Source organism: Oxyura jamaicensis, chromosome 3 (genome assembly GCF_011077185.1).
Source record: "Oxyura jamaicensis isolate SHBP4307 breed ruddy duck chromosome 3, BPBGC_Ojam_1.0, whole genome shotgun sequence".
Taxonomy (NCBI): Eukaryota; Metazoa; Chordata; class Aves; order Anseriformes; family Anatidae; genus Oxyura; species Oxyura jamaicensis.
Genome location: NC_048895.1, coordinates 28,536,821 through 28,553,955, shown reverse-complemented (window position 1 = coordinate 28,553,955; position 17,135 = coordinate 28,536,821). Strand labels below are relative to the sequence as shown.

General features: G+C 43.3%; 1 protein-coding gene across 2 annotated transcripts; it reads left to right on the top strand.

Annotated features, from left to right (window-relative positions):
• The first annotated feature begins 32 nt into the window (after positions 1-32).
• On the top strand, positions 33-15,921 carry SUPT7L (SPT7 like, STAGA complex subunit gamma). Of its 2 annotated transcripts, none has more exons than XM_035321272.1 (4): positions 33-728; positions 7,124-7,448; positions 9,025-9,262; positions 13,239-15,921. In XM_035321272.1, exons 1-4 carry the CDS (start codon positions 316-318, stop codon positions 13,499-13,501), a joined length of 1,239 nt encoding a protein of 412 aa, XP_035177163.1. In that variant the 5' UTR covers positions 33-315; the 3' UTR covers positions 13,502-15,921. The 2 variants fall into 2 exon arrangements, with proteins under 2 accessions (XP_035177163.1, XP_035177162.1); XM_035321271.1 differs by having other exon boundaries at positions 9,025-9,268.
• The last annotated feature ends 1,214 nt before the right edge of the window (positions 15,922-17,135 follow it).

Genomic DNA, 17,135 nt, shown 5'->3' with positions numbered 1-17,135 from the left:
CCCATCCCTGCCCCTGCGGTAGGAGAAGCCCCTCGCAGCCGCTTTGCTTTCTTCCCCCATCCTTCAGGAGAAGCGGCTGGGTGGGCTGTTAGGGGAACGGTGTGCCCCGATGCCACCCTAAAAACTGCACTTCTTGCTGTGACATTGAGCATTTTCCTGCCACTCGTAACCTGCTTTATGCCAAGCGCCAGCCCAGCTCTAGGCTTTGCTGCTGTCCAAAGCCTGGAGCCTCCCCCTGCAACGGGGCTTGTGTGCTGACACAGTGTTTGGGAGCCTTCCCCTGGGCGTTGAGGACAGGACGTTGCCAGCGTAAAAATGCTGCGGTACTGGGGTGAGATTCCCGTTTCGTCTAACCAGGCCAACCGCAGCTCCTTCGACCTGCTTCAGCGCGAGTTTCGCACCGTGGAAGTCCAAGATCCTCCGCTGCACCAGCCGTCTGCCAACAAGCCCCGGCCCACCACCATGCTGGACATCCCCTCCGAGCCCTGCAGCCTCACCATTCACACCATCCAGCTCATCCAGCACAACAGGCGGCTGCGCAGCCTCATCGCCATGGCCCAGGCTCAAAACCAGCAGCAGGCGGAGGGCATCAAAACCGAAGACAACGAGCCTCTGCCCTCTTGCCCAGCCTCCCCGCCTCTCCCCGATGACCTGCTTCCTCTGGACAGCAAAACCCCCAAAATGCCATTTCAGCTGAGGCACAGTGACCCAGAGAGTGATTTTTACAGGTGTGTTGGTTGGTATTTCTTTGGGTTAGTTCTTGGCTGCAGCGAAGTTGAGTGTTTTTAAACATACATGTGGTTTTGTTCATTCCCTTAGGCCAAAGGGGCAAGCAGGTGTATGTACATAAAGAGTAAAATAGGCTTAGGAACGGAAAGATTGAGAATTTTCCTGTGCGCATAACATGCAAGCTGTTTAAAACAAATGTGCCTTTGTTTCTTGTCTATAAAATGTGGATGTGTAGTGCTGATTTGTCTTGTTAGTGTTTGTTGGCCCACTGGTTGCAGGTTCTAGTTACTTCAATAACTAATATTTGTAATATTTTGGCAGTCAAAGGTCTGTGATGTAGCAAGCCACCACGTTTTCACCCAGTATTTGGTAATGCGGTCAGATGTGGCAGTGAGTGTTGGTGAAGGGAAATCCTCTCTCCAATGCTGGCTCCACCAGCCCAGGGCTGGAGAAGATGGAAATGGAGGTTGCACTGCTTCTACCTCTGCAGCCAGTCTTTACCACTGCCAGCTCCTCCCCGTCTACCCCTCCAGTGAGCACAAACTTAACAAGGATGTGCAGCATTTCTTGCAGAATTTCATGATACTTTGTAGGCTTAGCATTGAAATTCAGGGATTAATCCTCAGTGTTCTCAAATCAAAGGCTGCTTCAATGATCGTGAAGTAGGAGAGAATGATTTTTATTTTTTTTAAAGGGAAAATCTACAGCAATAAAATTTTCAGTTAAATGCCTCAGAGCTTTAATAGCCTGAGGTAGCATAAAATGCACTTTATTGTAAGATGCTCATTTTGGTAGCATAGTCTGTCTGAATGGTAGAGCAGGACTTAGCACTGGTTTTGGAGGAACATCCTCATCCTTCTTGGGTGAATGATGTAATTCGCCAAAAGGGGTGAAGGGAAATCCAGCCCTGTGAGTAAATGCCTGAGCCCTGTGGCTCCTGCTCTTTCTGGGACTGTGGTTTGTAGGACTGAGGCAGCCATGTGCACCTGTCCTCCCTGGTGATTTCAGCTTTAACTTTAATTTTCTGTGGCCCGGAGGGCCCTGAGTTCTGGGGGGCTGCTCTGTCTTTTTTGCCGTCCCTTGAAAGCTTCTGAGGAGCGAATAGAGTGTTATTTAACAGTCAACCACATGGGGGAGTTTAAGGACCAGATAGCTAAAGCTTGATAGACAATTTTAAAATGAAATGTTTTGCGGCTGACAGGGTGGATTTATAATGGGCCATGGTATAGACTAGAATTTAATTGTGTGCTTGCTAAACCAAACACATTTATGCTTTTCCAGGAGGCAAGCTTTTAGATTGCAGTTACACATTTGTTCTTAACTGTTTTAAGACACTTTCATAAAATAAGAATAGCACTTACTGCCTTATTTTACTGCTATTACTGTAAGATTTGTTAGCGCTTATCCTTAGCGTTTAAAATGATTTAGGGAAGACTATTCTTCCCTTTGATAAAACATGATATTACTTAGTTTTATGCTGCCTTCTTGTGTGTCATTGTCAGAGTTACAGTATTAGACTAAATGCCCATTTTAATTCTGCTTTCTTTGGCAGCAACGTGGGTCTCAGCAGCAGTGCGCAGGTATATTTGAACATAAGAAGAAAGGAAGATAGGAGTTGCCAGTCCAAATTAGACCACAAATTTCTTTAATATAGCTATGTCCTATTGTTTCCTTGTTATTCATTTTTGTCCTTTGACCCCACAGCCTTGCCTTTTTTTCTGGCAGCACCTCCTGCCCCGCCCCATACCTGTAATCCCTGCTTCCTCATCCCTTTTGAGATGTTAGGGAGCCAGAACCTAATTTACTGCTATTTTTCAGTTGTTCTGGTCTTTTCAACCTCCCAGACATGTGTACCAGCAATAGATTTAATTATGACACCGTTCCTTTTGTGCATTCTTCCAGGCTGTTAAATGTGTTGGGAAAAAAAACAAACCACCAAACACTGACTGGCACAGATCCCTGAGGAAAGTCCTTGGCTTCACAGTTGTGATCTCTTATGTACTTGCCTGTTGATGGCTTTGGAGTGCTCTGGCAGGCTAGTGAAGCAGGTTTTCTATTTACAGAATCTGTCTTGACTTGTCCTGAGCATATCATCTTTACCCATGTGTCCTCTAATTCTGTTCTTATAATTTCTCTGAATTTTTCTGATGCACCAGAATATATATCAGTCTTTCCTGCCTGTAGTTCTCCAAATCTTTTCTGAAGCTATTGAAAGAAAGTGTTTTCACATTTTCTACCTTCCTGTCCTCATGGGCCAGAGCAGTTTAAAGCAAAAAGTGACTCACCACAGCTATTCAGGTATTTCATCCTTGAATTCCTTTAGTGTTCCTGGGTGAATTGCCATCTGGTCGTGGTGATTTGCAACTGTTGATGTTACAATTCTTGGAGTACACAGTAGGGGATTAACGTTTGATGTTTGGCTGGTATAGAAACAGAAGGTAAACTTGAAGCATAATTGATGAGGAATGAGTAACTGTAAACTTGCAACTACCATTTCAGCAGGAAACTCTTACCATAATATGGCTGCCAGCTCTTCCTTCTTCAATGTTCAGCTTCTCACTAATAGCATGGATCCATTGTCAAAAGAAACCTACTGATTATGTGGCTCTCCAGATGTGTTGTGTTTTTTGTGTGTGTATGACTGGTTTCCTAACAGATTTCTCTGTCGCTCTCTCATGTGTTGCTGACCACATCATGTGTGTGCTTTATATTGAAAGATTATCTGCAAATTGAATCAGGATGTCGCAATGGGAAGACAGCTCGTGGCAGAAGGTCTACTAGTTAAATTTCTGGACAGGAGTAGGGAAGTGCACGTTGGTGGGATAGCAGGGCAAGCGTGGAAAAGGATTTGGAGCAGTGGAAATCAGAGCAGGCAGAACATGCTTATCCTGCTGGACAAAGCACTTCAGCTTAGCCCCTAAAGTGCCTGGTGTTCAGTGTTGTCCCACTGGGACCCAATTTATTTTCCAAATGTTATCTATTGTCTGTTGGTATTAAGCCATTTCATTTTGTCCCTGTGCATCCTTTTGTAGACATAGCTGGGGTATTAGAAAAGAGGCTCATTCAGGATGAGGTAGAAAGAGGCCCTTTTCCAAAAGGAAACTTATTTTTCATTATGAGTTGGTGTGCTGTGTTCTCTGATACGCTCTCTGACAAGGATGATCTTGTTTTTTCCAATATTCTCCTTTATTTTCTTGTACTGGGGAAAGGCGGCTGTGAAGTGACTGTGGTGCACCTCATTTCGTAGAAATTCAGCTCCATGATGTAGTGTTTCATAAAACTGACGTGTTCATAGGAAAAACAATCCCTCCCTCCATCTGCTGCTGGCTTATGCTTCACCTGTGAGGGAGCAGAGCACTTCAGGCCATTACTGCAGGTGTGTGGACCTCAGCTGTTGATCCTTGTATTGACTTAGCCCAAATGCTTTCCCCTAACAATGTTTGCACAGCAAATGGATCATGAGCTCTTCTTTCCTCTATGAAAAAGGGCTTTACAGGGGATGAGCTTGGGTGAGTGGATTGTAGTGCCTCTGGGGGGTGGCTTTGTGTTGTATTAGCTGACTGAAAACAGAGTGTCTGTGTGAAGTTTCATACTACAACCTCTGTAGAGATGATCACCTCCAAGTCACAGACCTAACTGCCAGTTTTGTCTCTGGTGACAATTTTGGGGGTTAAAGCGCTCTTGTTTACTTGCAGCTACGTAACATTGGTAATATAGGCTTGGTTTTGGGTTGTAGCTGAGTGGGGAGCCCTTTTGGAAAGCATCGGGTGGCATTCTGAGTGGTAGTAGTTGGAAGGGTGCTTTTGGAGATGCTGGGTGTCAGGGTGAGGTCTGAGAGCAAGTATCTTTACCTGTGATGATCAGGGAAGAGAAGCTTGCTGGTGCTTTTGGAGAAGGCTTGCCATTAGACAGCTCCCCTCAACCTAAATGTGCCTGTTTCTGTTTATTTGCAATCTTACCAGGCAGTACCTGAAAGTTAAGGGAGATGAAGCAAAAATCACTTCTCATTTGTTGTTTTCCATTAATGTCTATAGCAATATTTTAATTTTTCCTGTCTAATCAGGGTTTTAATCATCTTCCTCTATTGTTTGTCATGGGAAACAAGAAATCAAGGGAAGAAAGAACAAGAAAAACAAAACAAAATTGATTGACCTCACCAAAAACAAGAGGTAGGGAGTTGGATTTGAGTAGAGCACCTGAAGTTTCTTTTCTCTCTGTCTTTAATTGATTAGATTTCAAGTTGATTATATCCCTTTCAGCATAGTGACCTAGCTGCATTTTAATGCTGGCAATTAGTTTCTTTTCCTCTAGGAGTTTAAAAGAGAAATGACGTTCTGTGCCGCTTCTGAGCAACGATATGCACTGCTAAATTATTGTCCTCCACTTTAGAAGTGGCTGAGTATCCTGCTTGGGCATGCCAAATTCTGTGTCTAGTTTGTTTGCCTGTAGTGCTTTGTGTGACTGGCAGACTGTCAATAATGGCTCTTTATTTGTCTGTATTAATCATAATGATTATGATTACCACCTTCCTCCTCCCCCCTCCCTCCCCCCCCATTGTGACCTCCTTGTCCTAGTGTTGTGTGAGATATATGGCTCTTTGTGAGACCCTGGGAGGTGGAGGGGAAAGTTAGGGAGATGTAAAAACAGCATGGATGACACTTGGCTCATAAGGGAACCAGTGATCTTTTAATTCATTTTGTCAGGGCACCGGCTGTCGTCTTTCCATAGTAGTCATGGAATTGAGTAGGAATGGGGATGTGAGTTGTTTTCCAGAATTAATAACCGGGATGAATCCATGACTGGGATGCACACACTGTTCTTTGTACCCACGTGGTAATAATAGCATCATCTGCAACTCTTAGTATGGTGTGATTTCCATCCCTCTATGCCTTTACTTGAACAAGCAGGAAGTGCTGAGTTGAGCTGCTGTTCTTGACAGTGAAGCTCTGGGATTTTGGTCCTGATGGCTCCAAGTTTAACCTCCCATTTTCACTCCTCTGAAGTGTTAACTTTTTCACTCCTGTGTTTCAGTGGTTTTCTATAGGTCAGCTCTGAGGATAAGAGAGGGCTGAGGCTCTGTGACCCAGCATCTCAGCGAGGCTGAAGGGCACCCAATGCACCTGCTGGAGAAGCAGAGCAGTGAGGATTTTACCGAGACCTGTCTCTGTGCTGTTTAATCAGGTCTTGTTATGGGAGGGTTTGTGCAGTGGTAGGCAAATAGTGTGCGGGGAGGGTGAGGCGAAGTCTCTGGGTGGGCTGAATGAGATGTTGGAAGAAATTGATCAGAAACAAATGAAGGGTGAAATTGTTAGCTTTCTTCAACTTATTGATGCTGAATGGAGTGGAAAAAAAGTGAGTTAATACCATACTTAGTAAAAAGGAAACTTGATTTTTGACATCAGCATCTGAAGATGGTGTTAACTGTTACAGACAAATAAATCACGTATGTTTAATCGTAAGTCTGGAAATCTGGTAGAAGTGTATTTACACTTCTTGTTAAACTGTCTTACCTCCTTTTTTTCCTATGTGGAATTTAACTCATCTTGATGAAAAATTTGCTTGCCTGACTGTAACAGCATGATTTTTGAAATACTTATGCCTGCTGTTCTGTCTCTTCTGTCCCGTGTCGTCACTTATTCCCTCCTAGCAGCCCAGAGAAGAGGGCCTCAAGCCCAAGGGCAGGGAGTGCTGCTCTGAGGCAGGACCTCTCCAGGCTTCCCCAAGGCTTTGTGTTCACTTCTGTTACCTGCAGGGTACTGCTTTCAGCTTCTGGCTTCGTGACTATCTCGTGACTATCAGAAGTAAGGGTAGGGAAATGGTCATAATGGCCACAGCATATCTTGATGAAGCGTGGGTAAAGATGTGTATGCCACTTCTTGCTTTTTGTGTGTCCTTTGCATTATAAATTCAGATCTTGTCTATCCCAGAAGCCTTTGTATCTGACTGTTAGGCCTATGACATCAGGGATAACAAGGAAGAGAAATGTAATTAACTGAGAGGGGAAATGATTTGCATTCATGTTATTTAAAGTACCTTTTCTTTTGTTTGTGTCAAGGACCCATTTAATTCACATCTCTAGGAGAAAAGCTCTTGGGTGGGAAGGGAATTGCTTGAAGGTTCAAAAGATTTGCATCCCATATTGATGAATCACCCAAGGATTCTTGTGGCATTAAAGTGAAAATGAGACTCAGCAGTGCTGATTTTGAGGGAAGGGGAAGAAGGGAAGGCAGATAAACCCACAGTAGGTAGGGTTCACATGTAATGGAGAAGCTGTGGTGAAGCCCAACCAATTTGCTTTCCATTTGTAGAGCATGTTAGTGCTAAGCGTCTCTTGAACTGGTATATTCCATTTGGTTTTTGGAGGTGTGCTATTTTTCTCCTTTCTGTCTTTTAGAGGAAAAGGGGAGCCCGTGACTGAGCTGAGCTGGTCCTCCTGCCGGCAGCTTCTCTACCAGTCCATGGCCACCATCCTGGCTCACACAGGCTTTGAGTGTGCCAATGAGAGCGTCCTGGAGACCCTGACAGACATTGCCCATGAGTACTGCTTGAAGTTCACCAAGCTGCTGCGCTTCGCTGTGGATCGGGAAGCTCGACTCGGGCACACCCCATTCCCAGATGTCATGGAGCAGGTCTTCCACGAAGTGGGCATTGGCAGCGTGCTCTCGCTGCAGAAGTTCTGGCAGCACCGCATTAAGGATTACCACAGCTACATGCTTCAGGTGAGGAGAGCAGTAGGGTGCAGACAGCACCAAGAAATGTAACCCCAGTACAATTGCTTCCTCCTGTAGCAATACTGAGGTAAAATCATATGAGAAACCCTCTTGGGTATGGAGGGGTCATCAAGGAAAATGGAAATGAGATGGTTTTTGGCAGAGAAATGGAACACAGCCTCTTACTTGTGTCCCTACAAAAGCTAAGAGTGCTGTACTGATGGTTTGGGCTTAAGAGGAGGCCCCCAGCTCCTGAATGGCAGGAGACTAAAATATCAAGTAGAAGTAAAGTCAATACTGACTGAATTTTCTGCTGAAATGGGATATTTGGCTGCTTACCATTTCATAAAACAAGTAAGCAGACAGGCAAAAATTACTTAGGTGCACAGTGACTTGTGTGGGCTTAAGCTAGGGGTAGTGCGCTTAAGTGGTAAGAATAAAGGGTAGTGCTGCATCCGAGTTGTTGAACAGGCACTGCCTTCTACTCTAGAGGGGACTACTCCTGTGGAGAAAGGAGAGGACTGTTAAATCTTCTAGTTTTTATTGGTCCAGGTATTCTGTGAACTTAAACGTGCATTTTATTTGAATGGTAGAAGACTTAACAGAAATGCGAGGACTTGATGTGTGAATTTTATTGCTGTTCATCAGAAAACAAGGTTTGGATCAAGTAGGTGGCCCGAGACCAAAGGCAGAACCTGCCATGTCTAATCTTTCCCTTCCTCAGTGTTGTGTTATCTGAGAGTACCAGTTGATTCATTTTAGAGCAGCTCCCTTGTGCTCCTCCTTATCCCAGGGTTGGCACCTTGTGGCTTACAGAGGTAGTATAAATCAGAGACACCTAGAAGGGGGAAATAGGCTTTGCTATTCTTTTCTTTCTTGCTTCTGCGATTTTTTTTTTTAAAAAAAGCCTCGGGCTTTTCCTTAGCTCAGTTCACTGAATGTTGGGATTCAGAGATACAAACAAGTACCTGTTAAAAGCAGACTAAACCTGAAAAATCTTAATTTAATTGCTTAGAGTTGTTACATTTGTAGAAGCAAGAAGATTGTTCCAAATCTCATTCCTGTGTTTGTTTTGCTTGTCTGACTGGAGAAAACTGCTTTTTTTTTTTTTGTTGTGACTGTGACAGAAGAGAACTAGCCTTTGCTAGCGGTAACTACAGAAGCTAACGAATGTCTGATCTGCTTCTTTGTTAGTGCTGGAGTAAAATTTAGTACTGATGGACAGAGGAAGGTCTTATAGGTAAAATCAAAGAGTAAAGTTGAGGTACTTTGCTCTTGCTTTTTGCTTCAGTTAAATTTCTGAGCCTCATCATTTTGGTCTGTGGAATAAATCTGCTCATATGTATCAAGCAGATGTGTTAAGGAATTCAAGCTCTTATTAAAGACCCTTGATAAAGGATAGAAGGTGTTCTTAAAGGGGGAGAAAGTCTATTTTTGTGCAGCTAAGTGTGTAGTTGTTCAGTCAGGTCAGACATTAATAATAATACTCTGTGAGGAGAGCACACTGCAATGTAATTGTCATCAGAGTCTCTGAAGTCACTGTGACCTTTCTTGCCTCTTTTTCATCTCCACTGATCTTTGACAGGTTAGCAAGCAGCTCTCTGAAGAGTATGAAAAGATTGTCAACCCTGAAAAGGCAGCAGAAGACGCAAAGCCAGTGAAGATTAAGGAGGAACCTGTTAGCGATATCACTTTCCCCATAAGCGAGGAGCTGGAAGGAGATCTAGCTTCTGGTGACCAGTCTTTGCCAGTTGGAGTCCTTGGAGCTCAAAGTGAGCGATTCTCTGCAAACTTGGAAGTAGAAGCTTCCCCACAGACTTCAGGTAGAGGTTTGTTGCTACTGCTCAAGTCATTTCCTCATCTTTTTCATATTATCTTGTTTCTGTTTTTAATGGCAGATTCAAAAGTGAGGAAGGGGAGGGAGAAGAAATTCCTTACTTTTCAGTAGGAAGATTTATTTGAGGGAGAAACACTTGCTTACTTTCTAAACACAAAAACAAAGAGTCAAATATATCAGTCACGAGGATTTAAGTATTTACCCTGTTCATGATGGACCCTGCAGAACACAATGCATTAAATGCATATAGCATTAAATTCTGTGGGATTGTGAACGTTCTTGGTTTTGTTATTGGTGTGAGAGAGACTGTACAGTGATGTCCCAAGGGCTTTGTTACTGTTTTGTGAACTGCAGTGTTTGCTGCAGATATAAGTACTGGTGTCTTTCTTCCAGTCTGACGTAACAAAGACAAAAATATCTTCTGGATTCCTATGTCAAAAGAAACCAGAGTTTTATCCTAAAAGTCTGCTGTAGCTAGCTGCTACCACAGAAAGCAAAACGATGAGTGAAGTGATGGGTTATTAAAACTGCACTCTGCTCCTCAAAGCTGTCTGTATATTTTGGTGTTGAAGCACACTGTTGGTGAGCATGGGACAAGCTGCTGCTGCTGTTCCTTTTTTGAATCTATATGCAAGGTCTGTTCTCTGCACCATTCCGTAGCACTAAGTTTTATGGAAAACAAAGTTGACATTCCTTTTTTTTTTTTTTAAATAGAACCATCTGAACTCTTCCAGTCCCTTTGATAATTACTGTTTCACTTTAAAAACATGATTAAAAACAATGAAGTCTGTTCTCCTATTTATATTTACTTATGTGTTGTGTATTGAGGGGTGAGTGTACCTCCGAGTCTGTTAGTTTTTTTTTTTTAAATAGCATATTCTGCTGAGTTTAAAGAAAACAAACCTACACAAATCCATCTGATGTATTTCTGGAAGCTCATTGTTTTCCATTGTACCTCTGAAATGTAAAGTGCTGGCATTTTTGAGGGAGAGGGAATAATGGGCTCTTTGTGGCCCATCTGGGGTTGCAAGTGATTCATCTGGAAAGCTTGGTATTAGCACCTACCACTTGAGACCCAGAGGTCAGCAAGATAGCTGTATACTAAATGCTTCTTGCCTATCTGATACCAATTTGATGTTTTCTAATTAAGAATACAAGTGCTCTGTTTGTCCCTGAAAATCCCTCTTCACTTCACAAGGGCCTTTGGAAATCTCATCACTGTAAGAAGTCCCAGTCTAGAGCTGGGCAGGCCAGAGCGTGTAATACCACAAGGAGGGACAAAAAGCTGCTGCAGTTAGGATGCCACCATCTCGAATGTACAGGTGTGAGACCTGTAGGGAGGGTGGCAGCATAACAGTGTAAGAGGGTGAAACTGTCATTTCAGCCTTCCCTGTTGTGCATGTGTTTCTGCTTATGCCAGGGGTCACAGCCGTGGGCTAGCTGCTTAATTGTGATGCAGCTGGGGAAGTGGAGGCAAAATTGGGGATCTTGTTCCTCCACCCAGCAGGATAACATGAGGATTAGCTCATTTGTGAAGTACTTGGAGGTTGAAGTGCTTTGAAGATGAAGTGTCCTGTGTCTCTGCTTAAGTACTGCTGGCCATTAGTGACACTCTCAGTGACAGGAGATGGAGCTGAAAGGGATGAGGTTGAGCAATGAAGAGCAATTGATGAGAGAAAGCAACAGTAAGGTTAGTGAGCACCTTTGATTATTGTGTAGACTGGAGCTGCAACTCTGTGGAACTGATAGCATTTTAATGATGTGTCCTTGTTGTTGAGAGGAATACATTCACTTATAATTAACAAAAAAGGGACTTTTCATGAAGGTAAGTGGACATCAGCAAAGCACTTCAATTCTGCCTTGTTATCTAACTGCTGAGCTGATGTGGGCTATGTTCTCTACTATTGCCACAAAGGTCTCCTAAGTCCTGGTTTGAGCTAAACTGCTCCAGAAAGTTTCTGACTCCTCCATAAAGGGAAACTCACAGTACCAATGTGTGATGGGAGACTTCTTCTCAGTGTAACTGCTGGTAGTAAGGGACTATTGCTAGTGGCAATAATGATAGGGACTAGTGGTAGGCTGGCTCAATACAAGATGTTTGGTTGTGCTTTCAGTCTGAGACACAAGGTTTGGAAAGCTTGCTAAAACCTGACTTCTTAGTTTGTTTTATTTTCCATGTGAATTTAACCCCATGCTAGAGGGATCAGCTTTAAAAGTGAGAGGAGATTTCAGTCTTTGTTCAGATTTGGGCTCATTAGGCCCATGTCAGCAAGGGGCCCAATTAGTGTGTCTTTAATAGGATTTTTGTTTCTCTTAAAACTATAAATAAGCAGAAATAATACAATCTATAATTACTGCTCTTGGGGACAAAACATTTGCTGTTTTCAGAAAGTATGGTTTCATAATCTTGTACAGAAAATCCTCGATCTGCTCAGATTGCACACTAGTCCAAATGTGAAAAAAACAAAACCCATGACACTTGTGTGGATTGGCAAATCTTCCACTGTGGAATTAATTTAAAATGGGAAGGTTCCTTTTGTGTGTGTTTCTAGCCAGCTGTGTGATAAAAACTTAGAGTTGCTGCTGATCTGAGTTACGTCTGAACAAGTTTTAGGGTAGTTAAATGTTTATGGCCTATATTTTGAACCATTCTGATTTCTAAGAAGGCATTGGATTTATTTGCAGACCTCCCTCAGGTCTGTTACTCCTGTCTAGAAGCTAGGAGAAAAGAGAGCATACAAATGCCACACTGAGCAGGGATTTGTTAAGCCAAGCTTCACAGGTGTCCTGAAAATGTTTGTTGTCCAAGATTTGAGAAGTTGTTACTGATTTTTCTTACATTTGTTGTTGCATTTTTTTTACATTTACTATTAAAAAACTCAGTGCCTATTCTGAGTTACACAATGCAAGAAGGTGCACAAACAAAAAATACTGTAGTTTTATCATGCCTAAACCATGTTACAGTGTTGCTGATAGGGCTACATGCATGAAAAGAGTTCAGTGAGAGAGCAGGGAAGAGCAGATAGGAGGATGGTAGTAAGCAAAGGAAGATCATGCAAATAACCTAGATAAAAAGTTTGATGGTTCTCTGTTTTAATTGAAATATTTTAATTGTTCTAAAAAATCCAGGTGATTCCCTGGACTCTTTAGCCTCCTTTAAAAAGGTGACCTAGGATTCAGTCTGCTTGTTTCTAGTCTGCAGCCTCCTTACCCTGATTCCCTTCCTCTGCTCATTCCAATAAGCTATAGCACAAGTTATTCTTGTGGTGAGCCATCCTCTGGTAACGGGCAGGGTGTCAGAGGCTGAGCCAAGAGGGTTTCTTTCTGTTCTGCTGAAGGATGGAGGAGACCTCCAGGTACAAGGAGGCAGGCATGCTGGTGGCTGACTGTGCAGCTCTGTTATCCCTGTGTTTCAGTGCAGGAAACTGTGTTTGAGACTGTTCATTTACCTCGTCCTCTGCCCTCTACTCCCCTGCAGAACTAGCAGAAGTCCAGTGTGGTTGACAACTGATAGGAGACTGCCAAAGTTGCAAAGACCACATCAGGGATGACTTCTGGACGGCCTCCAAGTCCTGCTTGTGCAGGGTCAAGTCCATGTGTTGTTGGCACACTTGTCATTGAGACACTCCTTCCTGGAGAGCGAAGGGAGCTCTTACTTCATGTTGTTTCTAAGCTTTTATTTCATATGGGAAAAAAAACACATGGAGTGCTATGAAAGGATAGCATTGGGTTTGTTCTGAAAGCATAGCATCGTATTTTTTAGAGCTGCAACTACTGAGTATTTAAAAAAAAAAGCTGACTTTTATTTATTGTTTCACACTGCTTGATATTTTTTTCCCCAGCCTATTTCACCTGGAGCTTTGTTTTTACTGCTTTACCAGTGCTGCTGTCCCTTGCATCCACTTATTATTTGTAATTTATCCTTTTACTCTGTTACTAATGCATGCTTTTTCTTTTGCTAGGGGCTGAGGTGAATGCTTCCCCTCTCTGGAACTTGTCACAGGTGAAAATGGAGCCACAGGAGAACGAAGAGGCCAATGTACATGGCCATGGGGTCCTAGGCAGTGATGTCTTTGAGGAACCTATGTCAGGCATGAGTGAAGCTGGGATGCCACAGAGCCCCAATGGCTCTGAGAGCAGCTATGGTTCTCATTCTGCTGACAGTCTGATGGGATCCTCGCCTGTCTTCAACCAACGCTGCAAGAAAAAGATGAAGAAGATGTGAAAAGAAGGGGCCTTTTTATTTAGTCCCAATGGACTTGAAATGAGCCAAAGTACTGTGACGGCTGTGATGTATAAACAGGGCTGGCCCTGGTGTATGAGGGACCTTGCATGAAATTATTATGAGAGGTTTGAAGTATCTTCAAACTTCTACCCTCTTAGCTGACTTCTGTACTCCACCCTGGCTCATGAGGTTGAACATAACCATGTGTGTTTGGTGTCATGGCTTGCTTTGGCAGATTAATGAGGAAGTCACCAGTGGAAAGTAGCTGTGGGGAGATTTATGTCACAGAATTGTTGAATAATGTGGGTTGGAGGGGCCTCTTGATGTTTCTGGTCCAGCCAAACCAAATAGAGCGGGTTGCTCAGGGCCTTGTCTAGCTGAGATTTGATTTTCTGCAAGGATGGCAAGACCAAACCTCTCTAGGCAACATCTGTCTAATCTGTGCATTAAGTGGTTGTAAACAACAACAAGGCCTCTTTTTAGCCTTCTCTGTTCTTATGTCTGAAGAGACCAAGCTCTCTTGGCCTCACCTTGTCCTGTGCTAGAGTCCCCTACCCATCTTAGTGGCCTTTCAACAAAATTGCTGCAGTGCCCTTCCTGTGAGGGGGAACACAGAAGTGGATGCAGTCCTCCAGATATGATCTCACAGGCACTGTATAGGTAGAAATAATTTCCCTCAACATGCTGGTCACACACTTCCTAACTGTTGTAGGCAACGGGATCATCTGAAGTTGGGTAATTCCTCTGGCTGGGGAGCCTTCACTTGTGATGATGACCTGGCAAAGATTCTGGAGGGTGGCCTCATGGCACCATCAGCTAACTTCTTTAGTGCCTTCATATGCATCGTCTCTGCTCACACGGAGCTGTGAATATCCAGCTGGCTGAACTTTTTGTTAACTCAGTCTTCCTCTGTGTTGGTGATGCTTTGTTCCCGTACATTCCTCCTAGTAGATCCAGGGACCTGGCAGACCTTACAAGTGGAAGTGTTGAGTGGTGGTGAGTATGTCAGCCTGAAAGTACAAAGCACTGCCTTTGTTACCAGGCGTCTGCACTGTTGGACAGCAAACCCACATTTTCTTTAACCTTTCTTTTGCTTCCAGTGCACTCAGAAAAGCCATTCTTCACATTTCTTACCTGTGTTGACTGCAGCTGAAGTTTGGCTTTCCTAACTGTCTGTGCATGCCTGGGCTATATCATTGTTTCCCCCCAGCCAGTCCATCCTCAGCTCTACCACTGTGTAGTTTTTTTCTGTACAGTTGAGCTCAGTCAGGGTTTCCTTGATCATCTGTGCTGGCCTTCTGTCATGCCTGCTATACTTTGTGCTCATCAGAATGGACTGTTACACTTTCAGAAAGCAGTCTTTGAAGATCAGGCAGCACTCTTGGGCTGCTTCGGGAAGCCAAGGCTATCCCTCAGGAGATCTTACAAAGACGTTTCTCAAATGAACCAAAATATGTTGTCCTGAAGGTCCAGAGCTCTATTCATCTTGTACACATTTCTCAAGACTGTAAATGCCACAATCCCATGTCTGCTGTAGCCAGGACTTTCATGTTCTCCACCAGTTCTTCCTTCTATCAAGTCCAGTAGAGCTTCTTCTCTATTTGATTCCCTGATCGCTTAATCAGGGAAGTTGACAGCTGTTTAAGGCAGGGTGTTCCAGAGAGAGTGAAGCAGCATTTACTGTTGGTGTGAGCCAGTACTGGCAATACAAGCTTTTCCTTCACTCTTATTAAATTGAGTGTAGGAACTTCAGGCCAGCTGAGGTTTCCTGTTCAAAGTTGCCATCTTAACTTAGTCTGAAACAGAATCTTATTTTGCTGCTTGCTTTTATGGCTCAGCTGACTGATGACAATTTTTTGTTCTACACAATCCTCAGTTGATCAACTCAGTCTTTAACTTGATTCAGTGAGTATCTCTCAAAAAAAGCTAGAATGAACGTGAATCAAGAGTGAACAGCCACTTAAACTGGCTTTATGCCTGTAACCCATTGGGATGTTTGAGGGAGATGTACCAGACCTCACATTTGTCCTTACAATTGCAAGTTTATCTTTTGAAAGAATGAGCTCCAGGCATAGTATTTTTTGTTTCTGTATAACATGCCTAGCCTTAATTCTTTTTTTCCTAACTGTATTTCTCTTCTATTTTATAGAAATGGAAGACAAACATTAAATTCTTCGATGTCTAATAGGAATGTGTGACTACAGGATTTTATGGACATTGGAGTTAAAAATTGCCCGTCGGAGTTTTAAAGGCTCCTCCTGGGAGGTAAATTGTAGCTATTTGAAGCCTAGTCAGTAGTTGAACAGAGGAGCAGTGTATCAGGAAATCTCTATTTTGATTCCCTTTGAGTCACCATTAGGGAAGCTGCAATGTCCCTGTTTTCTCAGCTGTAAAAAGAGAATAGTAGTATTTGCCTCTTAGATGTGTGCTGGAGACTTACTTTCTTTATAACAAAACAAAACCACTTTATTCCTTGAGAGAGTTTTGTGAGAGCTGTGAGCTTTTCTTCCATTTGGGTCGGACTGTTGCTGGCTGGAGTATGCTTTGATGGACACTGAAATGTTAGTGACCTATATGATACCAGTTTTAAGCAAAACTGCTTATCAGAAAGTACAGCACAGTTGTGCTAGTCAACTGCCATGACACAAGGAAGGCATTTTGGGCGGTGTCCTTTCACTGAGCTTCAGATATCTGCACCTATATTTATTGCTCTGGGCCCCATCTGCAGCTAAAGAGACAGTCACTTTTAGGTGAGCATTCATCTGACCCAGAAGTAGAAGTCTAAAAGAGGTCAGACGAGTGGTGTTCTAGAAGTCTCTGCTTTTTCATTGTGTGCCAACAAAGTGAGTTCAACTTGACTACCTCAGCTGAAGACAGCTATCCTTAACAGTGATCTGACTTCAGCCCTTCCTGTCTGGGAATCAGAGGAAACTTCATCTTGCTGGGTAGGTGCTTTTCTTCTACACATTCCGTAGTGCTCACTGCTGAAATTGTGGTACTGATCTAAAAGCAAACTGCCCATCTTACCTCAAACAGCATACCCAGGGTTCTCCACAACACACATGATGTGCTAGACCTGGGCCTCAGGGTTCAGCCTGGTTTGGCTCCTGTGCCCGTCTTTGATACCACATGAGAACATCTGTAAATTGGGCCTTGCAGCATAGATGCTTTGCCATAGTGCTGTAGTATTTTTAAGTCTGAGACAGCTAAGCGAAGTCTTTTGCACCATTTTCAGGAGCTAGAGGACAGAGTGGCTGCTGTCAGCATCACTTGCTCATTTTCAGGACTTCAGGGGGGCTAAAAATGAAAATCTGGTGCTCTCCAGGGCTTTAGTTAAACCTCTTAAGCCTCAGTCTTAAGTGCTTTCTTTATATTGCTCAAGTACAGATGCTCTGTCTTACTTTTAATCGTGCTTTTGTATTTCACATCTCCTTTCCACACCCATTTCACCCTGTAATACTCTGCAACAAGCCAAGCCTGAGTGCCTCAAGTATTTAAATACAGTGGAAATTCACCCTCTATTGATTCAGCTGCGTTGTTGCAATGTAAGAGAGATGTGTTATTGATTTGCTTTAGGATGCTTGTTTATGCAGAGATTAGAAATGCATCAGCATAGCTTGTACATTTAAAAAGT